The 26,117-nt window shown below is 38.0% G+C and overlaps 1 protein-coding gene across 2 annotated transcripts in view; it reads left to right on the top strand.

Annotated features, from left to right (window-relative positions):
• Positions 1–26,117, top strand: part of SPOCK3 (SPARC (osteonectin), cwcv and kazal like domains proteoglycan 3) — a 447,340-nt gene that overhangs the window by 178,436 nt on the left and 242,787 nt on the right. For both annotated transcript variants that reach the window (XM_057549436.1, XM_057549435.1), the window contains exon 4: positions 8,269–8,383. In XM_057549436.1, the coding sequence (XP_057405419.1) occupies positions 8,269–8,383 (115 nt within the window). The remainder of the gene's footprint in view (positions 1–8,268; positions 8,384–26,117) is intronic.

Below are 26,117 nucleotides of genomic sequence, written 5' to 3'. Positions count from 1 at the left end.
CACTTTAAGAGTCAATATGATGTATTGACAAAGAAAAAGAATGATAAAGAACTGAAGAGAATGGTGTTGAAAGTCTTCGTCAGTGTTTGACTAGAGCAGAACAACTCTAGGAAGAGATTCTGCCTTGTGGTGACTCCTGGAGTTTTCATTAACTTTGATTGATCAATGCAGTAGTCAGTTGCATTTAATACACCTTTATAAGATAGGATATTACTGAAATAAACACTCTTATATTTGATATATATTTATTACAAAATAATCAAGCCATCGCATCTGAATCTGCGAGTTGTGTAGATCTCCACATGTACTGTTTGTAGTGGGGACACCAAGTTAGAGTGTGTGGATTTTATGTAACTGAAGTGATAGTAAGGTTTCAAACTAAGAAAGTCACTGCAAAGACTTGAGGCTACATTTAATCACATTTAGCACCATAAAATTGGCTGTCAAAAGTCTAATTAACTCTCAGGCATTAGTCTTGTTTTCCACGCTGCACACTTGCACAGCCTTTCATTTTAACATCTGGCAAGGTTTAAAAAATTCCCTAGGAGACCACTTCTTCCTTTAGTTTCACAGTGTAGAGTTACAGTGAAGTGAACTATTGTTAGAAAAGCAACAAAAGCATATTTGATGCTTCGTAATTGAACCATGAGGAAGGTTTTTAATCTCATTTTCGGGTTGCGGGTTACTTCATTTTTTGTAAAAGCATCCAATTAAGCTTAAAGAGACAGGTTCCCGAGTGAATGCTGATACGTATGTTGATTTTACTGTTTAGTGATGTTGCCATTTTCCCAAAATTAAAACCCAACTCTCAGTGGCACAGTTCACCTGCTCTTAAATCATGATGAATATCCAACTGAGTCTTTGTTTTCTTGGTTTTGTTCCAACTGCTAAAGAGTTCTCTTATCACCTAAATATGCTTTATGTTACCAATTGAAATTCAGAAGAAGGGCGCATTTGCTTAGATGTTCGCTAGACTAGCTGGAGATAAACATTCCAAAGCACAAAATTTTGATGATAACAAAATATTATAATGTTCAGGGGTAAAGAATGATCACCTACATGGACAGCGAGCAGACGTACTAGTTAGTGGCATCTGATGGCAGAAGAACATGAAATGATATCTTCATTGTGGTAAAGAAAAAGTAACTATCCAATAAAGTTCCAGACACAGCTAAATTATCCTTTAAGAGGGATTGAAAAATAAAGATACATTCAGAAAAATAAATAAATATCCAAGGCAGAGCACAAATTGTGCTTGTTGAAACAATCACAAAAGGATGTGCTTCAACAAATAGAAGGAAATCATACAAGAAAACCCAAAAGGAAGAGTGAATTGCAAGAAGTAATGATGGGCATAAATTGGTAGAGTTGATCATTTTAGATGAGCTTTGTCAGTAAAAATAATAATAATAGAAATAATGACTAATTTGCAGGGGTGGGGTGGTAACGTGTGGTGTAACTAATAGAAAATGGTGAGGAAACTGAATGTCAAAGATTTGATGCTGATGTGTTCGAAGGTCCTATTTCCCTTCAGAAGGAGGACGAACTACTTACTCTATGGGTATTCTTATCAGTTATGCCGGCTGTGCATGTAAACATCTAAAGGAAACAACTAAAGAGATGTCATAATTTCCAAACTAGCAGGAAAGACAGAGGTACTCAATGAATAAAATAACAACCAATACACTATGAGGCAGGAAAGGGGAAAGAAAAGCAAAGGAAAAAGAACACTGCAAAATAGAAAGCACAAAATAACGTGATAGAAAAGAGTCCAATTATATTTAAAAAATTACAATAGGTAAAACAGAAAAAGAGATAAATTGTCTTAGGTTGGGCTTCTAAATCCACCTTAGGGTTTTGAAAGCTGCCTTTAAAATATGAAAATTAAGAATTGATAAATAAAGGGATTGGAGGAAAAGTTCACCAGGAAAATACACATCAGAAGAAGAAAAGCAGTTACAGCAATATTAATGTCAGACAGAATCTACATAGTGGAAGGCAGGAGCAGGAAGTTTCTTCAGTGGATTCAGGTTGCTGCCTCAACACACCTGTTCAAACCAGGTGTTGCCTGAGCCCCTGAAACCATTTCTGCTCTGCCCTGTGGTCACCCTTGGCCCCGTGCCCATCTTCCTCATCCCTTCTCTCCTGGATGTTTTGTTAGTTTCCCTGTTGATCACGTATTGTTCAGAGCATCTGCAGATTCTTGTGTGTGACAAACCTCATTACACCACTCCCCAGCTCAAAATCCCTTGACCACATAGCATTACTGACAAGGTGAAACTCCAATGGGTCAGAAGCTTCCATCTTTGTCTCCAGTGTTTTTCCACACTACTTGCTGGTATCACCCACATTTGCATTTCACTGGTCCTGAACTACCTGTCACTCCCTGAATAGGGAATCCTCTCACCATTATATAATCCCTTCATCTGCGTATGTGTGTGTGTGTGTGTGTGTGTGTGTGTGCGTGTGCGTGTTTGTTACCACAAAGCTAAATACACACGCACGTATATAATTTACACCCAACAGTGTATTCTACTTACCTATTTATTCATCTCTCTTCCAGTAAAAGGGTTGAGTCTGTGGGGAACACGTAGGGTATGTGGTGTCATGTGTGCTGAAATGCAATAATCCACTTCAGGAGCAGAATGAAAAGAACACAATTTTGTTATTTGCAGTAACATGGATAAGTCAGACAAAGAAAGACTTATATGTGGAATCTAAAAAATACCACAAACTAGTTAATATAACAAAAAAGAGACAGACTCACGGATCCAGAGAACAAACTAGTAGTTACTAGTGGGCAGGGGAGTAAGAGGTACAAACTATTAGGTATAAAATAGGTTACAAGTATATATTGTACAACACAGGGAATATAGCCAGTATTTTATAATAATTATAAATGGAGAATAACCTTTAAAAATCGTGAATCACTATGTTGTACACTTGTAACTTATATAATATAAATCAACTATACTTCAGTAATAAAAGGAGAAAAAAAATGGTATCAGTTAAGTCCTCAGGTTAGTTCATATCAATGAGAAAGATTATTGAATTATTAGCTTATTATTATTAGATTAGTAGATGAAGAAAAGAATATAACCAAGTGAATTGAATGCACTAGCTGAAATCTTCCTAGGTGTGGTTTTACTGGGTGATTGAGAGAAAGTTAAAAACACTAACGCAGGATAGAATAGGATTAGGGAATTTGAAAAAGATGGAAAGAGCGGAGCGCAGCGGGGGGAGGAGATGGTTTTATCCAGCCTCTAAGATACAGGATTGGTTCTCATCCATGGGCTTCAGCCAAGAGGAAGATGGCTGTGTTATTGTTGTGATTTCAAGAATGAAATCTCAGGCATCTGTATTTATAGCCTGTGATGTTTTATAGTTGTAAGCTGCCAACAATGTGAGTTCTACTCAAAAGTACAGATGGTTAAAATCCCATGCACAGAAAGTGTCTTTTTCTTGTTGCAGATTCTCCCTACGGGCTTCCTCTTGTTCACTTTCTGTTATATTTTCCGTCTCTTGACAAATGCTCTTGCTCTTTTATTTGATCATTTATGTAAAGTTTTATGCCAAACTTGCATTAAATTCTTTTTCATGTGCTGTATTTGTTCTGATAATTTCCTTCTCACTCTACATCAAATTTTGAGTTCTGATCTATCTTATTAAATAGATGTAACATAAGAGGGTCATGGAACTTTTGAAAATTACCTAATGTGGGCTGTATAAAGTAAAGAAAGCGGAAAGAAATAACTAACTATAACTATTAATAGTCTTCATTCAAGGGCTTCCCTGGTGGCGCAGTGGTTGAGAATCTGCCTGCCAATGCAGGGGACACGGGTTCGAGCCCTGGTCTGGGAAGATCCCACATGCCGCGGAGCAACTGGGCCCGTGAGCCACAACTACTGAGCCTGCGCGTTTGGAGCCTGTGCTCCACAACAAGAGAGGCTGCGATAGTGAGAGGCCCGCACACCGCGATGAAGAGTGGCCCCCGCTTGCCGCAACTAGAGAAAGCCCTCGCACAGAAACGAAGACCCAACACAGCCAAAAATAAAATAATAAAATAAAATAATAATAAATTTTAAAAATTAAAAAAAATAGTCTTCATTCAAAGTACAATTAGATTAGATTAACCATGATAGTTTTATATGTACTATATAGTGTTTTATTTCAAAGTGGAAACACTCCTTTTTTAGAATGATGTCCTAGATTAACTATATCAACAATGAGTATATGACATGTACGTATACAAGACACAGTTGTAGGTGCAATGTCATTGTTTAGTTGTTAGAATTCTTTAATTGTAATCAATATTTAAAAGTCATATTAATAATTAAAAATCAAAATAGACTAAGGACTAGAAATAGCTCAAGACATTTTTAATGTCTACTAAGTTATTGTATGTTTTTCTTTTATGTTGTCCAGCAAGAAATCATATGATTCCAAGGTATAATAGTTTTTTAATTAGTGACGGTTTAAACTGTGACAGTATAATGAGCATGTTCCAGAAATTTGCATTTTCATACTGAACAAAGAACGCTTAACGTTTTATAGGGAATAAAATAATATAGTTTATCTTAATTTTTGATACTACTTAGAAATTAAGAGAAAATATAATTGAGCTAATCATTGCTTGTCAGAAAGTATTTTGCTTAGGCTGGAGGAAATAGGAGATTTGTGTTGCAAATACATGTGTTTAATGTCTTGACCATTTTATTGGATTGCCCAAAAAGTTCATTCGGGTTTTTCCATAAGATCTTTTTGGCCAACCCAACATCATGCTGTGTCTGTTAGGGAGTATTTTATCAACTATATGTGTTCATATTCTTTATTTTAAACTTCATGTTTGTTTGAAATCTCAAATAAGAGTTTTACACAGATATACTTTGTATTTTTTTTTTAATAAATTTATTTTATTTATTTATTTTTGGCTGTGTTGGGTCTTCGTTGTGGTGCAGGGGCTTCTCATTGCGGTGGCTTCTCTTGTAGCAGAGCACAGACTCCAAGCGCACGGGCTTCAGTAGTTGTGGCTCGCGGGCTGTAGAGCGCAGGCTCAGTAGTTGTGGTGCACAGGCTCAGTTGCTCTGCGACACGTGGGATCTTCCCGGACCAGGGCTCGAACCCGCATCCCCTGCACTGGCAGGAGGATTCTTAACCATTGCGCCACCAGGGAAGCCCTATACTTTGTATTTTTAAAGGAAAAAATATGTATGTATCTATATCCGTCTATATGCAATATATATACACATATATTTGTTTATATACATATTTTATTGAATTCATTGATTGTCAAAATGAACTCATTTATTTAGGTTATTGACTAAATATTCCTAAGGTTTAACATATTCATAAAACTAAGTTCGATTCATACACCAGATATTAGCTCTAGTTTACCTACGTTTGTCTACAAAAGACTGGCTCAAAGCTACATTTCATGTCCAGTGAAAAGCCCAGGGTCCTCCCAAATACTTTTTAATATTCCAAATGCACATTCTTCTGGTCACCCTGGCTTTATTCTTCTACATGCACTGGAATTTTATTTTCAGCTTGCTATCTTTCATGGATTCTTTCTCTCAACTTTGACCTGTACCCAAACTGGACACTCAGCCTTTTCCTTATCTAAACCAACTCCCTCTCTGGCCTCCCCCCCCATAATAAATCACAACAAAATATCACTAACCATCACCAATAGAGATCACCAATAGCTGTATTATTTAAACTAGAGAAAAGGTGTCAACAACACAACACCTATCAACTAGTGAATGGATAAATAAATGTAGAATAGCCATGCAGTGGAATATTATTCAGCAACATAAAAGAATGAAGTAAGGATGCAGCTATAACATGGTTGGACCTTGAAAACATGGTTCTAAATGAAGGAAACCACTCAGAAAAGACCACATATTACATGATTCCATTTGTATGAAATCTATAGAGACAGAAAATCGATTAGTGAGTGCCCACTGTAGGTAGTTGTCATAGGTTGGCAGAATAAGGGTGATAAGGGTATGGCTATTTTTTTGAGGTGATAATACTATTCTAAAATTGATGAATAGTTTTACAAATATGAATATACTGAAAACCATTGAATTAATTTTTATTAAAATATAATTGACTTACAGTATTATATTCGTTTCAGGTGTACAACATAGTGCTTCAGTATTTCTGTACATTGTAAAATGAGCACCTCAGTAAGTCTAGTTACCATACATCACTGTACAAAGTTATTACAATACTGTCGAGTCTATTCCCTATACGGTTCCTTACATCCTGTGCCTTATTTACTTTGTATCTAGAGGTTTGTAACTCATTTCATGTTTTCCACTCAATCCCCTCACACCCCCTCCCCTCTGGCAACCACCAGCGTATTCTCTGTATCTATAAGCCTATTTCTGTTTTCTTATGTTTGTTCATTTGTTTTGTTTTTTAGATTCCACGTATAAGTGTAATCATACAGTATTTGTCTTTCTCCATCTGACTTATTTCACTGAGCATAATAACCCTCCAGGTCCATCCATGTTGCTGCAAATGGCATTATTTCATTCTTTTTTATGGCTGAGTAATATTCCGTTGTATATATGTACCACATCTTCTTTATCCATTCATCTGTTGATGGACACTTAGGTGGCTTCCATGTCTTGGCTATTGTAAATACTGCTGTGGTGAACATAGGGTGGCATAGATCTATTCAAATTTGTGTTTTTGTTTTCTTTGGATAAATACCCAGGAGTGGGATTGCTGGATTATACGGTAGTTCTATTTTTAGTTTTTTGAGAAACCTCCATACTATTTTCCACAGTGGCTGCACCACTTTACATTCCCACCAACAGGGCACAAGGGTTCCCTTTTCTCCACATGCTCTACGCAGTACTTGCTTTTTATTGTCTTTTTGATAACAGCCGTTCTGACAGGGGTGGGTGAGGTGATATCGCACTGTGGTTTTGATTTACGTTTCCCTGATGATTACTGATGCTGAGCGTCTTTTCACATGCCTGTTGACATCTGTATGTCTTCTTTGGAAAACGTCTGTTCAGGTCTTTTGCCCAACTTTTAATTGGGTTGTTTGTTTGTTTTTTTAAATTTTTTTCTTTTTTTAATTTTTTTATTTTTGGCTGTGTTGGGTCTTCGTTTCTGTGCGAGGGCTTTCTTTGGTTGCGGCGAGCGGGGGCCACTCTTCATTGCGGTGCGCGGGCCTCTCACTATCGTGGGCTCTCTTGTTGCGGAGCACAGGCTCCAGACGCGCAGGCTCAGTAGTTGTGGCTCACGGGCCTAGTTGCTCCGCGGCACGTGGGATCTTCCCAGACCAGGGCTCGAACCCGTGTCCCCTGCACTAGCAGGCAGATTCTCAACCACTGCGCCACCAGGGAAGCCCGGGTTGTTTGTTTTTGTTGCTGAGTTGAATGAGAACCCCTGGGCTGGGGAGACCCATGAGGGGCTCAGATCTCTTGCTCCTTGGGGAGAACCTCTGCAGTTTTGATTATCTTCCCGTTTGTGGGTTGCCAACACAGGGGTGTGGGTCTTGACTATACTGCAGATTTTAAAATTTAAAAGAATGTATCATATAAATCGTATAGTATGTGAGTTACATTGCAGTAAAACTGATATTTAAAAACAAAAAAACCCACAGCAACAAACTACACAGTTTTGTGCTGGCAGCCACCAAGGTAGAGGTTCTTTTCTGGAGATGCAGTAGTTCAGATGTCAGGCACAAACAGTTTAAAAATGAAAATGCAGCTCATTTCCTACCATGATGCACTCAGGCAGCCCCGCATACAGCTGCAGACTTTTCTTGGAGATCCCAAGACTCTAATGTCGACTGACACCCTTTTGGGTTTCAGCCTTTTTTTCCTACCCACCTGCATCCATCCTGGAAAAGCGGAAGTATAATTTATAATTCTTCACTGATACAAATATTGCAGCAACACACCCTACCTTCATTTCTCCACCTTGAATGCTTAGAAGGCAGTAGCAACTACAGAGAGTTTTGGTCGTCAGGTTTCTGTTTTGATCACACATTGTCTGATCACAGGGGTTTGTGCATTTCAGCTTCGGAACAGAATGGATGAGACTAAACTACAAATCTCTATTGACTCTGTGTTACGTGAGTGGAAACAAAAGTACCTCTTAATAGCGGAAGAACGTGAACAAAATTTACAGCTGAACGCTCTGTAAATTCCCTGATCAAATTGTGTTTGATGAGATTAGAACCTCCATTGTACAGAAACTTATTTTAATGTTTTCTGTGCAATCTCTTTCTTTTTTTTTTAGCTCTAGACCCAACTAAAGACCCGTGCTTAAGGCTGAAATGTAGTCGCCACGAAGTGTGCATTATTCAAGGTTCTCAGACCGCAGTCTGCGTTGGTCAGCGGAGACTCACGCACAGGTAACCTCGTAACTCAGTCCCACTGACTGAATGGTTTTGTACCAGGAGTTACTGCAGAGTGTAAATGTTTGGCAACATGTGCTAAGCTTTGATCCAGAGTTTATTGAAGCAGTTGCAAAACCTTGGCTAATACAATCATGATTCACTTGGGTTAAACATTGTTATCAGTCAGAATTACTCTAGATTATAGAATTTAAGCATATACTGTTAGAGAAAGAGGATTTTGGGAAGATTGTGTTAGAGGGCTATCTATATCTGCATACTTATACTTTTTTCAAGTTTAAGGAATGTACAGTTTGGGTATCTTCTAAGTATTTCTGCATATGCCAACCCAAAAGTCCTGTATCCCTCAGGGGAGAGTTAGGAACAAAGTTAATAGGAAAAAAAGTGAATGATTGATGTTTATTAAAAAAAAAGATGAAAAGTCACAAATAGAGGTCTGGGTGTTCAAGGAAGCACTGGTACTGCTGCAGCCCTGGGGTCTGTTCCCTGAAGGCTGACACAAAGTCCCAAGAGGAGAAGAGAGTGTTTAAATATCTTACGTGAGGGTGAGCACTGCTTCTGTAGGGCAGGCTGCATGTGGAGAAGTGTCAGTAATTTAGAAACAGGCTGTGGAGTTTGGTGCTGCGTCAGGATGGGAACATGGCGCGACCCACAAAGTGCACATCGCTGGGTAGCTGACTGAGGCGGCAGGTGTGCGCACTCTCTCTGTTACTCTAAAAGGAATTCCCTTTACGAGAACGCTCTCTTCTGTGATAGTGGCTGTGATTCATGTTTTGTTTTTACATCAAACAAGCAAGAGAATTTCGCTATTTCAGGGGTGTTCAGAGACAAATTGGTTTTTGACTTTAGTGTACTGACATCTAAATTGTGTTAGTCAAACACACCAGCCAACCGAGAATAAGAACATCAGAGAGTGATAACATAAGTAGCAGTTCTAGGAAACAGCCAGCATTTAAGTTTCTTTGATGTTCCTTATTTACAGGGAAGCACTTACACATTAAGCCCCTTATCCCGTGCTGAGTAGATTAGCGGGGGGTCTTCGTTCCCTTTGCCCAGGTGATGATGGCTGAATCCAAATACCGGGGCAGGTCAGTGTAGCCGAGATAGAGTTTGGGGAATGAGTTCACTTGGGACAGAGAATCGTGTCATATCAGTAACTTCCTCATGGTAGTGATAGAGGGTTGGGGAGAGAGAAGCACAGCATGGGGCCGGAAAGTGTAGGAGCCCCCCAGGAAAGAGCATTTCCTGAAGTCAGCGCACTCTGGGCGCGGGGGAGTTACGGGGGGGTGAAGCATTTATCAGGTATTTACCCCCAGGCAATCATGACCTCTCTGGCAGTTTTATAGGAGGACAGAAAAACTTTGGGCCAGAAGTTTATTTTTCTCCGTATTTCCCTAGAATTCCAAACAGTTTCTGAATCTCTTGGAATTCCTATTAATTAGTCATCAAACATTTAAAATATTAGTATGGAAACATACATGTAGGGGTGTGGGAGAGGCGATTTCTGCTTGAGAAATCAGGAGGAGGATGGTGTGGAAATGAATCCCTAAGTTGCAGAGTTCATCGCTTCATTTCATAGAAAAGCAAAACTGTTTCATCGCACGTTTCCGAGACCCCGGGGAGGTTTCCATGCACTCACATTTAACACCTTGGGAAAGGCTCTTCTGCCGTCTCACCCCAGCTCCCCGAACCCGAGGAGGAGAGCAAGTGAAGACTTCCCAGTTAATAGCGTGTCTGGGGCAGAGATGGTCTCCTGACGACTGCTGACCAATGAGCTGGGAGACGCTGAAGTAACTGACGTCACAGAGCCAGGGAGTTTCAGGGCCTCCATTCCTGTTCACTGACACCTGCGTCAGTGCTTTTTACCAATGTGCATCTCACTGCTCCTCTGACTTACTGTGAACAGACTTAACTACAGACAAAAAGAAACTTCCTTAACCTGGTACAGCGACAGAAAGTTTAGCAGAATGTTTTCTGCCGTTCTGTGGAAAGCAGAACTTATAAACAACGACCCTGAATATTTAAATAATTCCAAGCAAAGTGTTGAAGGTGCAACCAGTTTTTTTCTTGATGCTTGCTTATTGTAAAATATGAGAGGAGAGAAACAAATTGAGGGAAAAACTGATAAGGAAAAAAAGCAGGACTGAATGATCTGGGAACTTCTAAGCCTACCCAGATGGCAAAAGATGCTAAAATTAAGAGAGTCACACTCAGGAGAGGGTGCTCTAGAGAAAAAGCCAAGTGTGTGGCTGTACGTCTTGCTAATTCAGCAGGAAGGTAAAATTTTCAGGTTTGAAAAATTCAGTTAAGAAAGGCTCTTTGAAAAGACTTAGGGTGTGACTCCTAGGCCCCTTAAGCCATCTCAGCAGAAGCCAAAATTAGAGATTATCTCAGAAATATCTATGAACAAGCCTCTTGTCTAATGCAGTGAATCCTGGTGACAAACAAGAGAGTTCCACAAAGTTCTTAAGAAACTTATATCAGCAGAAACACTGCCAGCTTGGACTGAAAGGAGAGTACAAAATGAAAGAAGACTGTCAGTCCCCCAAATTCTGTAGTCAAGAAACACACTGATAAAACTATTCAATTGCAAAATACTTGCTACCTTGCCTCAGAGGCCAAGAGCTACATTTGAGCGTAAGCAGGTGGAGCGTCCTGAATCAGGACCACGGCCAGCTCTGCCAGGGCTGCAGTGGTGCGCTGGGTGAGGGCTGAGCTTTGCGGAGGTGGGCATCGCGGAATGTTTTTGTAAATAGTGTTTAGTCCACTTCTGTTTCCGATAGAGACTTTAAAAATGGCACTCAGTACACACTATATTCAGTAAATAAAAAACTAGTTTCCGAAGAAATAAACTTAATATTTGACGTGCTTTGAGGATGTCAGCACATAGGGAACGTTTACACAGCACTTAGGGAAGGAGGGCTGCCATGCAGTGTGATTCGTAATGTAAATAATCGACTAATATAAGTAACGTAGAGCTTACATTGGGGGATTGTGTGCGTTTTGGGGGGGTGAGGCATGGAAACAGAGAAAAGGGGCTTAATTAATCAATTTCGGCCATTTACATTGCTTAGGTTAGACATTCCTACTGTTTTTCATTTATAGGAACAACTTATTGTTTCTTTCCTCGATCTCATGTAAGAGAAAAATGAATCCTTGCCTTATTTCAAAGAGTTCTTCCTAAGCTTCCCCCCCAACTAGATAGCACACGCTTGTCCCTGTTACCTTAGTGCCCTGGACTTCTCATCCTGTGACACCCATCATCTAACATCATCTCCTCAATTGACTGGATATTTCCTGAATGTGGGTTTGTGTCTTATTCACCACTTTAGACTCAGAACCTGACATGCTTACTGGCTAGTGTATATTTTTCTTGAAGAGTGTATTAAAATACCTGTTATTTACAGAACATTTAGAGGAAAAAATGAGTAGTTTGATCAGTTGAATTGCTTAGTCTAGGTGACCTCAGTCTAAAAGTTGTTTTCTGTGCTTATTTTTTGAAGGTGGTCTGAGAAGGGCGTAGAAGTCAGTCAACAAATGCTTTAAAGTAAATGTATTGAATGATTGAAACAAATAAGTTATTGCCAGAAAAAAAGGGTGAGGAAGATATGAAATTGTGAGGGAGGGATTAGTCCATAACTGTTTGAAGAAACTGGTAGGTACTCGCCTTAGATTTGCAAATACCTCAGATAATTGGTAAATATTTCCTTCCTTAGTGCTTTCAATAACATTAATTGTCTTCTGACCAGAGAAACAGCCTGCTTCCAAAGCTCACTCTGTGCTTCACGCTGGCTTTGCAGACGTAGAGCGTTGTGTCAACTTCCAAATATGTCGTGTTTAACGTCATGTGTTTGGATGTTTGTCTCCTGATGGCTTTTTCTGTGAAGAATTGGCCTCAGACAAGCATGAAGCCTTTGTTCTTGTGCTGCTTTCTGTTACTCTTCTCGTTTCCATCACTGTGAAACCAAATAGTTTTATGAACAGTGAGAAAGAACATGGACTGCAACATATTTTCCACGATGGCAACGTAGCCAGTTGTGTAGGGGTTTGATACGAAGTGTGTGCTGGCTTCCCAGGTATGGCTCTGATCCCCTGTTTCACATTGTTACTCTGGGGAAAAGCTCCCAGTATGCTGATACCTAAGGGTTTTGTTCCATAGTGTTTGTGTGCTGTGAACAGGGGTCCAGGGTTTGCATATTGTGAGCAGAGCCCAGGGTTTTTGCTCCTTTGCTGCCTGTACATCTGCCGGTAATTAGCTCTATTTCTAGATCAGTGTTTTGGGCTTCAATCGATGCTGCTGGTATTAAAAAAAAAAATAGTTTGGCAAAATAAGCAAGGAGCAAGGTTGAAGAAGTTGTTATAGGACAGAACCAGCCCTGTTAATTTCTGCTTCATTTACACCAAAGGTTGAAAATAAAATCAATAAGGAAATGCTTTTGGCCTCCTAAGAAGGCATTCAATCAAAGAATGATGAAGCTAGTTTAAAATGCTCCTTATCAAAAATAGATATCAAAAGAGAGTGAATCCTAAAGATCCTCTATTTTAACTGTATACTTTTGGAATTCATAGTTTTAATGACCTTATTTAAAAGAAGATCTAATTTCTTTGGGTAATTATTAAATGCATGGCTATGGTATTTATATTTCCATTGCTATACTGTTGAGATATTTATGATGGGAGGATTCAATCTCAAGGCGTAAGTTTAGCAGAGTCCCAAAAATATTTAAACTGAATTGAACTTACCATAACTATTTTGAAGTAATGACCCTCTATGGTATCAATATCAATAACAGTATCATACATTGATATTGTTCTTAGGGATAGTGAAATCCAACATTTATTTCAAACTTAACGTGTGCAAAGCTTTTCACTAAGTGCCTTAAATTGATTTAGTTTTTACAACAACCCTAGTGCTTTATACCAAAGATTATTGTGCCCATTATACAGAAACAAATGCTGAAGCTGAGAGATTCTGGGTATTCTGCCTGAGATTACTCGTATAAACAGAGAGAGAGAGAGAGAGAGACAGAGAGAGATAGAAATAGGGCAGATTGAAGATTTGAAATCATGTCTACCTTTTTTTATATAAGCATTCCTTTTTTATAATAAATGGACTTTAATTGTGTTCATGGACAGATGTTTATGTAACTCATGGAGTATCTCCATGAATCTCTTTGGTTAGAATATAGACCGTTTGCACACTGTTTTTTTAATAGACTTTATTTTTTAGAGCAGTTTTCGGTTTACAGCAAAATTGGACAGAAGTTAGAGAATTTCCCACGTGCCCCCTGCCCCACACGTGCACAGCTTTCCCACTGTCACCACCCCCATCAGATGGGACATTTGTTACAATTGTAAACCTACACTGACACGTCAGGGTCCCCCAAAGTCCACAGCTCATATTACTTTTTAATATTAATTGCATTTAAAAAACAGGTCATAGTATTTTGAATACTACAGTGAATTAGGGTAACGTTGTTTGATTCCTCTTTTTAAGACACAGATAATAGCTAAACTTCATAGTGTTTCATTTACGTCTGGAACTTTTCTAAAGATATACATATTATATATAATAAATATATATTTGTGTGTATATGTATGTATATAGTTGCATACAGACACATGTATGCATAACTAATTTAATCTCACAACAGTGATGTGAAGTGAAGTGGGTTACAGTTATTACCTCATTTTATTCATGGAAAAAGCTGAGACACAGAATTTATAGAATTTGCTCAAGTGATAGATTTGGACATTGAACCTGGCCATTGAGGTTCCAGAATTTATTCTCTTAATTATTTTGTTGTCTTTTGTAACATACTGTTTAATATTGATAAAGCATTTATATAAACAAGGCATTCTTCTAAGCATTATGGAGATAACTCATTTTATCTTAAAACAGTCCTACATTCCTTTATGAAAATCTCTGGCTAAAGACTGCCTGATATATAGTTTCTCAGCATATTTTAATGTACATCCTTTCTTCCTGAAAATGCAGTTCTTTGGTTCTCCTTTTATTCTGATATCAGCCTCAAGAGCCACTTGGGAATTGCTTAGAAGAAGAAAATTGAATTCGTTAGACTGTCCGTTTAGATCAGTCCACATGATTTGGTCAAGTTTTACTTTAGACGTTCCCCATCACACAAACAGAAAGCACATTTCTCAAATATAGAACTAAGTAACATTGACAGTACTTTTTAAGTGTGCAGCACTCATATCATTACTGTGATATTATTTCCTCCTGTTGAAAGTCTGACATCCTCAGGCAGCCCCTTCTGACCTGACCTGGCAGCTTCCCAGCCCTTGGGGCAGGGGGCAGCCCTGTCAGGCAGGGAGCTCTCTGTAGGGATGTTTCAGGACGCACGCCTGAGCCAGACTGCCTGCCTTCATGGTCTTGCCTCCTCTACTTGGCTGTGTGACCTTGGGCAAGTCACTTAACCTCTCTGTGTTTCAGTCTCTTCCTCTGTCAAGAAGGAATGAGAAAACTTGTACTTTCTGATGATGTTTGAAGGATTAATGAGTTAATATACAAAAACAATTAGAACAGTACCTGATCTAAAGTGGGCGGGCATAATACAGGGGTGAGCTACTGCTACTTTTTCCTAGACATGTTGTGTATTTTGTAATCATAGACTTTCATTATGTCTGAGTTTTTCCCTAGTTAAATGTTCTGCCCATCTCTTCCCTTGTTTTTCTGGCATATTCTCCACTCTGCAGAAGCTTTTAGCGTTAATGGTTAATGGTGTGTAATTTGAAACTAGACTGGCTGGCTTTGAGGTCTGATAGAGGATGACTCTGAACACATTAAACTCCCCAAGACTCAGTTTTCCTGTTTGTAAGACAGACGTGATAATTATGCGATCTATGTTTTTGTGAGAATTAAAGACATCATTTGTGTACAGCTCTTTTCACAGTGTAAGCACTCAGTAAACATTAACGATTGAGAAATCTCAATTCGGCTTTCTCCCACATGCCTCCCAGCCCAAGGAAGAATCAAACTCTCCTTTATGACTGTGTGCATAGCACGTTAGAAACACTTTTAATCTCCCTGCATTAGAGTTGTTTGTGTTTGTATTTAATAGGTAAAGGTTGAGTTGCTGTTGTATGTGAGAACATTGGGTGCCTCCCGTCATGAGGGTGGGAGATGAAGATTCCTGTCTACTTCGTGTAAGAGGACGTGCGTGATGTCGCTGTTGAGGGTGGAGAGGATGAGGACGTGGGGAAATATGTGAGGACGGCTGCTCAGAGGGAAGAGCCGGGCGTCAGCGCTGCCGAGAGCTGTTAGGTGCTGCGACTTGGACAGCCTTGCTGCCTTCAATGATTTTTCTGGTTCATGTCGTTTACCGCTGCCTGTTTCCCCGTTCCCGGTGAAGAGAGACTTCAGACCAGGAAGCCCAGAGTACACGAGCGGGTCCCCCGTGCGTAGGACCTCCTGGACTGCTTGGCAAAGTCACCTGTGATGGCCTCGGGCATGTCCTCTGTGTCCTTTCCGAGGGCTGGAAGCCCAGTGGGCAGCCCCGGGCATGGGGAACGGAAGGAGATCGTTCATGCACAAGCCCTTTTCTCTGCCATCCGTTCTGGCTCCCTGACAGTCTCTTATACAAGGAAAAGAGTAAGAATTGGGGAAAAGTGCAATGAAGGAAGATTCAAATATTGCTCGATGAAGTACAGTTTGCAGAATAGACCAGAGAATAGTGAGGCCCTTGGAGAGAGGAAAAACTGGGTAATTCATGAAGAAGGTAAGTTTTAGGGATGTACTTTAGGTGGATCTTAGGATCTCCTAAACCCATGTCCTTTAGTGATGGGGATTAAGAGTCTCAGATTCAAAGTCCAATTACGTTAATCAGATTTCTGAATTATAGGAAGAGAGAGAATTACACAGGCCAAATAGCTACTTTTTACATTAAACAAATATCCCATCCTTTTGTCTATAAGGAGGTTAAAACTGTCTATTATTCTTATTTTTCTAGATAGAAATCTATTTCTATATTGTCATAATTTACTATTTTGAAGGAACTGGAAAAAAAACGATGACTGTTTATTAGTTAAATGTAAAAATGTAGGAAAATACTGTACAAAAATGGTATAATTGACCCCAACTTTAACATTTTCTTTGAACTCTTATGAAAACAACATGGGGGAAGGGAACCCCTTTAAAAAATAGAAAAGGCAGTACACAGTGCATGCTCCCTCCCAAGAACCCTCAGTCCACTCCTTCTCTTCCAGAAACTTCCTACACACACAAATCCATACAAACACAATTATCTCCTAATGGGAGTGTTTTATGCATGTTGTTGTGCTTTGTTTTACTAACTTAATATGTTTTTCACGTTTGCAACTCAGCATATGCATCTTACTCCTTTGAATGGCCATAAAAATCCATGACATGTATGCACCACAGTTTATTTACCCAATATCTCATTGATGGACATTAGGGTTAGTCCTAGCTGTTCCTCTTATACCGTTACTTACCGCACTCTGTGGCGTGCATCTTTGTGTCCACGTGTGCATATTTTGACCGTAAATTCCTAACAATTGAGTTGCTAAGTCAAAGGGAAAGTATATTTAAATCTTGACAGATGTTGCCAAACGCCCCACAAAGAAATTGTATCGGTTTCTCTACTTCAAGCAATATATGCTGGTGCCTGTTTATCACACCCTTGCCAGTACAAAATACTGTTTAAATATTAGTAATTTAGAATTTTCAGTTGTTATGATTTATTCTTGACTTTAAATTGGTTTATATAAAATCACATGATCCTATCAATAGATGCAAAAAAAGCATTTGACAAAATCCAACACCCATTCATAATAAAAACTCTCAGTAAACTAGGATTAGAGGTGAACTTTCTCTGCTTTATAAAAAATATCTACAAAAAACTGACAGCTAACATCATACTCAATGGTGAGAAACTTGAAGTTCGCCCACTAAGATCAGTTACAAAGCAAGGCTCTCCCCTCTCACCAATTCTTTTCAACATCATATGGTAAGTTCTAGTTAATTTGAAAATAACAAAAAGGAAATAAGCATATACATATTGGGAAGGAAGAAATCAAACTGTCTTTGCAGATGAAATGGTCATCTGATACAGAAAATATGAAAGAATTGACAAAAAAAACCCCTGCTAGAACTAATAAGCAATCACAGCAAGGCTGAAGGATACAAGGTTAACAAAGGTACAAAGGTCATTTCATCGCTATATTCCAGAAATGTACAAGTGGAATTTGACATTTAAAAAAAACAGTAACATTTTAACAATTTCGTTAAAGTTCTTCCATGGATTAGAAGAACTGATGTTGTTGATGTGTCCATACACCCAAAGCTATCTATAGATTCAACGCAATCCCTATTGAATTCCAGTGGTGTTTTTCACAGAAATAGAAAAAGCAATTCTATAATTTGTATGAAACCAGAAAAGACACCAAATAGTCAAAGCAATTTTGAGAAAAAGAACAAAGCCAGAGGTATCATGCTTCCTAATTTCAAACTGTACTTCAAAGCTATAGTAATTAAAACAGCATGGTACTGATGTAAACATGGACATATAGACCAATGGAACAGAACAGAGAGCCCAGTAATGAACCCCTGCATACATAGTCAACTAATATTTGACAAAGGAGTCAAAAACACTCAATGGAGAAAGGACAGTTTCTTCAATAAATGGTTCTGGGGAAACTGGATAACCACATACAGAAAATGATACCGGACCACTTACGAAAATTAACTCAAACTGTATTAATTAAACATAGATCAGATACTGTAGAACTCCAGGAAGAAAACAGGGAAGAAGCTCCTTGAATTGGTCTCGGCAATGATATTTCGCATATGACACAAAAGGCAAAAGCAATGAAAGCAAAAATGGGACTACACCAACCTAAGAAGCTTCTGCACAGGAAAAGAAACCATCAACTAAATGAAAAGGCAACCTACAAAATGGGAGACATATTTGCAAACCACATATCAGATAAGGGGTTGTTATCCAAAATATATAAAGAACTCATACAAGTCAATAACAAAAAAACAAACAATCTGATTTAAGAATAGGCAGAGGAGCTGTCTAGGCATTTTTTCAAAGAAGACATACAGATGGTCAGTAGACACATAAGATGCTCAGCATCACTATTAATCAGGGAAATGCAAATCAAAACCATAATGAGATAGCAACTCATACCTGTCAGAGTATCTGTTATCAAAGAGACAACAAATAACAAGTGTTGGTGACGATGTGGAGAAAAGGGAACCCTCGGACACTGTGGGTGGGAATGTAAACTGGTCCAGCCACTGTGGAAAACAGTATGGAGGTTCCTCAAAAAATTAAAAATAGATCTACCATATTATCCTGCAATCCCACTCCTGGGTATGTATCCAAAGGAAATGAAAACAGGAGTTTGAAGAGATATATATATTTCCATGTTTATTGCAGCATTATTCTCAATAACCAAGATATGGAAACAACCTAAGTGTCCATCAGTGGATGAATGGATGAAGACATTGTGGCATATATATACACAATGAGATATTATTCAACCATAAGAAAGAAGGAAATCCTGCCATTTGCAACAATATGAAGGGATCTTGTGGGCATTATGCTTATTGAGATAAGCCAGACTGAGAAAGACAAATATTGCATGATATCACTTATATGTGGAATCTAACAAAGTTGAAATCATAGAAACAGAGCATAGAATGGTGGTTCCCAGGGGCCGGCAGTTGGGAGAACTTGGGGAGATGTTGGTTCAAGGGTGCAAACTTGAAACTAGAAGATGAATGAGTCTTGGAGACTGAATGTACCACTTAGTGATTACTGTCAACAGTACTGTGTTATGTACTTCAAAATTGCTGAAAGACTAGATCTTAAAAATTTTTACCACAAACAAGAAATGATAGTTTCATGATGTATAGAGGTATGAAAGTTTCAGTGGCAATCGTGTTTCAGTATATAAAATGTATCAAATCAATTCATTGTGTACCTTCAACTTACACAGTATTATCTATAAGTTATATCTCAGTATAAAGAAAACAGTACCATTAACATTGGTGCCCCCAAAATGAAATACTTAAGGAATAACCTAACAAAATGAGTATAATATGTATATGAGGAAATCTACAAAAGTGTTGAAAGAAATCAAAGAAGAACAAAATAAATAGATATTCCATGTTCATGTGTAAGAAGACTTGATATTGTCAAGATGTCAGTTCTTCCCAACTTGATCTACAGATTCAATTCATTTCCAGTCAAAATCCCAGCAAGTTATTTTGTGGATATGACCAACCGATTCTAACTTTATGTGGAGAAGCAAAAGACCCAGAATAGCCAACAGGATACTGAAGGAGAAGGACAAAGTAGAAGGCCTGACAGTACCTGATGTCAAGACTTAGAATAAAGCTGCGGTAATCAAGACAGGGTGGTATCAGGGAAAGAATAGACAAATAGATCAGTGGAACAGAATAGAGAACCCTGTAGTAGACCCACATAAAGGTAGTCAGCTAATCTTTAACAAAGGAGCAAAGATGGTCTTTTCAACAAATTGTGCTGGAACAACTGGACATCCACATGCAAAAAATGAATGTAGGCATGGACCTTATATCTTTCACAAAAATAAACTCGTAATGGACCACAGATCTAATGGAAAACACAAAACTATTACATTCCTATAAGATAACAAAGGAGAAACCTAGACGACCTTAGGTACGGCACTTATATAACATCAAAGACAATCTATGAAAGAAATAAAGGATAAGGTGGACTGCATTACAAGTACAAACTTCTGCAAAAGACAATGTCAAGAGAATGAGAAGACAAGGCACAGACTGAAAAAAATACTTGGAAAAGACACATCTGATAAAGGACTGTTATCCAAAATATGCAAAGAACTCTTAAAACTCAATAATAACAAAACAAATTACCTGAATTTAAAAATGTACCGTAGACCTTAACAGATACCTCACCAAAGAAGTTGTATAGATGACAATAAGCAGAAGAAAAGATGCTCCACATCCTACGCCATCAGGGAAATGCAAATTAAAACAACAACGAGATTCCACTCCACACCCGTTAGAATGGCGGAAATTCACAGCACTGACAGCATTGAAGCCTGGGGAGGATGTGGAGAGGCAGGAACTCCCATCCCTGCTGGTGGGAATGCAGATTGGTGCAGCCACTTTGAAATACGGTTTGGCAGTTTCTTGCATAAATAAATATATCCTAACCAGGTGTTTCAGCCATCACACTCCTTGGTATTTACCCAGTTGAGCTGAAAATGTATGTCCACAAAAAAACCTGCGCACAGGCATGTTTATCGCAGCTCTTTTCACAGTTGCGGAAACATGGAAGCAACCCAGATGTCCTTTGGCAGGTGATGGGTAGATAACGTGGGGAGCATCCAGCCTGTGGACTGTTATTCAGCACTAAAAAGAAATGAGCTCTCAAGCTCTGAAAAGATAATGAAGGAATCTGAAATGGATATTATTAAGCTGATATTTAGAAGTCGGTCTAAAAAGATGGCATTCTGTGTGATTCCAGCTATATGACATTCTGGAAAGGGCAAAAACTATGGAAACAATATAAAGATCAGTGGTTGCCGGGGTTGGGGGGGAAGGGGGGAAGGGGGGAGGGATGAATAGGTGGAGCACAGAGGACTTTTAGGGCCGTGAAACTACTCTGTATGACAGTATAATGGTGGATACAGGTTATTATTCGCGTGTCCACACCCACAAAGTGTACAACACCAATAGCGAACCCTGATGTAAACCATGGACTTTGTGTACTGATATAGGTTCCTCACCTGTAACAAACGGACCACTAGGTGGGGATGTTGATAATGGGGAGGCTGTGCTTGGGGGGAGGGGGAGAGGGTCTACAGGAAGTCTCTGCACCTTCTCAGTTTTTCTGTGGACCTTAAACTGCTCTAATAAAATAAAGGTGTTGTTTTTTTTTTAATCTCTTTTCAGTTTCAAGAAGAAATGTGTGTGTGTCTTTAAAAATGGATGGATTGGTGGTTTAATATCAGTCATTCCCTTCCAAGTTGTAACACGGTGAAACATGATACAAACATAGTGGTGAATTAAAGAAATTTGACCGAACCAATAACATTTTTTGGACCTGCAGCTTTTTTTTTTTTTTCAAACAGGAGGACAGTTTTATTACAAGATAAGAAGGTTTAATAAAAAAGGTTTAGTAAAAAGGTCACAACACTAGAAAGTATGTGTTAGATATTTAAACAGTAACAAAATGTGCATCATTTACTCATTCTCTATTAATTAGACCTATTATTTTTTTTTTTTTTTTTTTTTTCTCTTCTAAGGTTTTATTTTGAAAATACCTTTAAGATTAGGGTTTTAGTTATTTTATGTGAGATCATGTCATATGTTTAATTTACAGATTACACCAATTGTAAGCCGTCAAAATTTCATTCAGTTAAGCAGGCTTTCAGTGTCCTTGTTGAAGTCCCTATCTGCTGGGAAACCTTATACTACTGAGTGACTACAAAGAAGTTTTATGGAAGACGTGCTCTGTAACTTAATATATTCTGGAAAGGTTATCTTCAATATAAGTTTATTTTAATTGAATTATAAGTTCTTATTGACTAAGGGTATGTAATTGGAATATTTATTTAGAAAGCACTTTTTAAAAGTTGGCCCAATTTTAATTATGCAAATGAATGATTGATTCATTTATTCAAGAAATGGTTATTGATTACATGACAGACACCAGGCAGAATACTGGGAATATAGCCATGAACGAAGCAGAGATGCTTTCTGCTCTGTTTCTACAATTTATCTGGTAGGAGGGAGACAAATTACTGGGTAGTTATTATACAGTACAGTACAGTATGATGATGAATGTACAGATTGCTATGGAGCCTAACCTTACGGGAAGAACCTTATCCAGACTTGGATGTGTACAGAAAAAGTTTGGATCACAAACCTCTTTGAGAATGTATTGAAAGCTGTGGATGGACCTTCTTTCCATAAAAATATACCTGTACATAAAATTTTGCAATCAATTTTGGGTGGTTTGTAGTCCTTTGAAGCCTACTTTGGATTTCTCAGCATGGGAACCCAGGGTGACTAAATGATTTTTAGTTTCCCCTTTACCTCTGAAATTTTAAATATTTCTCTTTTTTGAATGTGTGTATGGCATATATTTTTTTTTTTTTTTCCACACACACACACACTGTATTTTATTTTTACAAGAGATAGATAGACTGACACCAAGCATTGTACATGGATGACCACAACAAAAGCAACAATGATTGCAATTACCAAACATGAAACACACTTATACTATGTCATAATATTGACATTCAGTCCAGTAATCCTCCACTGTAACAGCTCCTTTACTTTGCAGTGAAAATTGATTTGTATATTCTTTTCCTCTGAGTCCTTGTGGGATTTTTTTTTTTTTTAATTCAGACAGAAAGTCACAAAAATTATACTCATCCTCATCAGTTCACTCAGTCCCATGTAATTAATTTCTTTTTTTTCATCTTGATCTTTTGTTAGCACTTTTATGAGTTCATCAGTTTTTCATTAGAGTTCTGAAAATGCTTATTCATTCAGTTCAGCAGTACAGTCAGTTACCAGAAACCTGTACTTGTCAGAGTCTTTTCCATGAATTTCTTGAAGATGAAACTCTTTTATAGGAACATATTTGCAAAATCATCAGAGTACACCCAGAACTGTCTGTAAATGACAAAAGACTTAAAAATGACCATGGTTAAAGATTTGATGAAAGTTCATAATAATGCAGTTGACAAGAAAATTAGTTATTTCTGAGATATACATTTTAAAGTAATAACTAGGATTATTACTTATAACATTATACCAGAACATATAAGATTTTTAGACGTTTCCTGTAATGTCTGAAACATTTATATTAACATATTTCCATACATATTTCCATACAAATACAAATATAAGATTTTTAGAAATTTCATGTAATGTCTGAAACATTTATATTAACATATTTCCATACATATTTCCATACAAATACAAATATAAGATTTTTAGAAATTTCATGTAATGTCTGAAACATTTATATTAACATATTTCCATACAAATAACCCAATGAAAGTTTAGTATTAGTTGTTTTGTTTGTTTTTTTTATACTGCAGGTTCTTATTAGGCATCAGTTTTATACACATCAGTGTATACATGTCAATCCCAATCGCCCAATTCAGCACATCACCATCCCCACCTCATCGCAGTTTTCCCCCCTTGGTGTCCATATGTCCATTCTCTACATCTGTGTCTCAACTTCTGCCCTGCAAACTGGCTCATCTGTACCATTTTTCTACGTTCCACATACATGCATTAACATACGATATTTGTTTTTCTCTTTCTGACTTACTTCACTCTGTATGACAGTCTCTAGATCCATCCACGTCTCAACAAATGACTCAATTTCGTTCCTTTTTATGGCTGAATAATATTCCATCGTATATATGTACCACAACTTCTTTATCCATTCGTCTGTTGATGGGCATTTAGGTTGCTTCCATGACCTGGCTATTGTAAATAGTGCTGCAATGAACATTCGGGTGCACGTGTCTTTTTGAATTACGGTTTTCTCTGGGTATATGCCCAGTAGTGGGATTGCTGGGTCATATGGTAATTCTATTTTTAGTTTTTTAAGGAACCTCCATACTGTTCTCCATAGTGGCTGTATCAATTTACATTCCCACCAACAGTGCAAGAGGGTTCCCTTTTCTCCACACCCTCTCCAGCATTTGTTGTTTGTAGATTTTCTGATGATGCCCATTCTAACAGGAGTGAGGTGATACCTCATTGTAGTTTTGATTTGCATTTCTCTAATAATTAGTGATGTTGAGCATCTTTTCATGTGCTTCGTGGCCGTCTGTATGTCTTCTTTGGAGAAATGTCTATTTAGGTCTTCTGCCCATTTTTGGATTGGGGTGTTTGTTTCTTTGATATTGAGCTGAATGAGCTGTTTATATATTTTGGAGATTAATCCTTTGTCCGTTGATTCATTTGCAAATATTTTCTCCCATTCTGAGGGTTGTCTTTTCGTCTTGTTTATGGTTTCCTTTGCTGTGCAAAAGCTTTGAAGTTTCATTAGGTCCCACTTGTTTATTTTTGTTTTTATTTCCATTACTCTAGGAGGTGGATCGAAAAAGATCTTGCTGTGATTTATGTCAAAGAGTGTTCTTCCTATGTTTTCCTCTAAGAGTTTTATAGTGTCCAGTCTTATATTTAGGTCTCTAATCCATTTTGAGTTTATTTTTGTGTATGGTGTTAGGGAGTATTCTAATTTCATTCTTTTACATGTGGCTGTCCAGTTTTCCCAGCACCACTTATTGAAGAGACTGTCTTTTCTCCATTGTATATCTTTGCCTCCTTTGTCATAGATTAGTTGACCATAGGTGCGTGGGTTAATCTCTGGGCTTTCTATCTTGTTCCATTGATCTATGTTTCTGTTTTTGTGCCAGTACCATATTGTCTTGATTACTGTAGCTTTGTAGTATAGTCTGAAGTCAGGGAGTCTGATTCCTCCAGCTCCATTTTTTTGCCTCAAGACTGCTTTGGCTATTCGGGGTCTTTTGTGTCTCCATACAAATTTTAAGATGATTTGTTCTAGCTCCGTAAAAAATGCCATTGGTAATTTGATAGGGATTGCATTGAATCTGTAGATTGCTTTGGGTAGTATACTCATTTTCAAAATGTTGATTCTTCCAATCCAAGAACATGGTATATCTCTCCATCTGTTGGTATCATCTTTAATTTCTTTCATCAGTGTCTTATAGTTTTCTGCATACAGGTCTTTTGTCTCCCTAGGTAGGTTTATTCCTAGGTATTTTATTCTTTTTGTTGCAATGGTAAATGGGAGTGTTTCCATAATTTCTCTTTCAGATTTTTCATCATTAGTGTATAGGAATGCAAGAGATTTCTGTGCATTAATTTTGTAACCTGCAACTTTACCATATTCATTAATTAGCTCTAGCAGTTTTCTGGTGGCAGTTTTAGGATTCTCTATGTATAGTATCATGTCATCCGCAAACAGTGACAGTTTTACTTCTTCTTTTCCAATTTGTATTCCTTTTATTTCTTTTTCTTCTCTGATTGCCGTGGCTAGGACTTCCAGAACTATGTTGAATAATAGTGGTGAGAGTGGACATCCTTGTCTCGTTCCTGATCTTAGAGGAAATGCTTTCAGTTTTTCACCATTGAGAATGATGTTTGCTGTGGGTTTGTCATATATGGCCTTTATTATGTTGAGGTAGGTTCCCTCTATGCCCACTTTCTGGAGAGTTTTTATCATAAATGGGTGTTGAATTTTGTCAAAAGCTTTTTCTGCATCTATTGAGATGATCATATGGTTTTTATTCTTCAATTTGTTAATATGGTGTATCACATTGATTGATTTGCGTATATTGAAGAATCCTTGCATCCCTGGGATAAATCCCACTTGATCGTGGTGTATGATCCTTTTAATGTGTTGTTGGATTCTGTTTGCTAGTATTTTGTTGAGGATTTTTGCATCTATATTCATCAGTGATATTGGTCTGTAATTTTCTTTTTTTGTAGTGTCTTTGTCTGGTTTTGGTATCAGGGTGATGGTGGCCTCATAGAATGAGTTTGGGAGAGTTCCTTCCTCTGCAATTTTTTGGAAGAGTTTGAGAAGGATGGGTGTTAGCTCTTCTCTAAATGTTTGATAGAATTCACCTGTGAAGCCATCTGGTCCTGGACTTTTGTTTGTTGGAAGATTTT

Source organism: Balaenoptera acutorostrata, chromosome 6 (genome assembly GCF_949987535.1).
Source record: "Balaenoptera acutorostrata chromosome 6, mBalAcu1.1, whole genome shotgun sequence".
Lineage (NCBI taxonomy): Eukaryota > Metazoa > Chordata > Mammalia > Artiodactyla > Balaenopteridae > Balaenoptera > Balaenoptera acutorostrata.
This window is presented reverse-complemented; position numbering and strand designations above follow the sequence as displayed.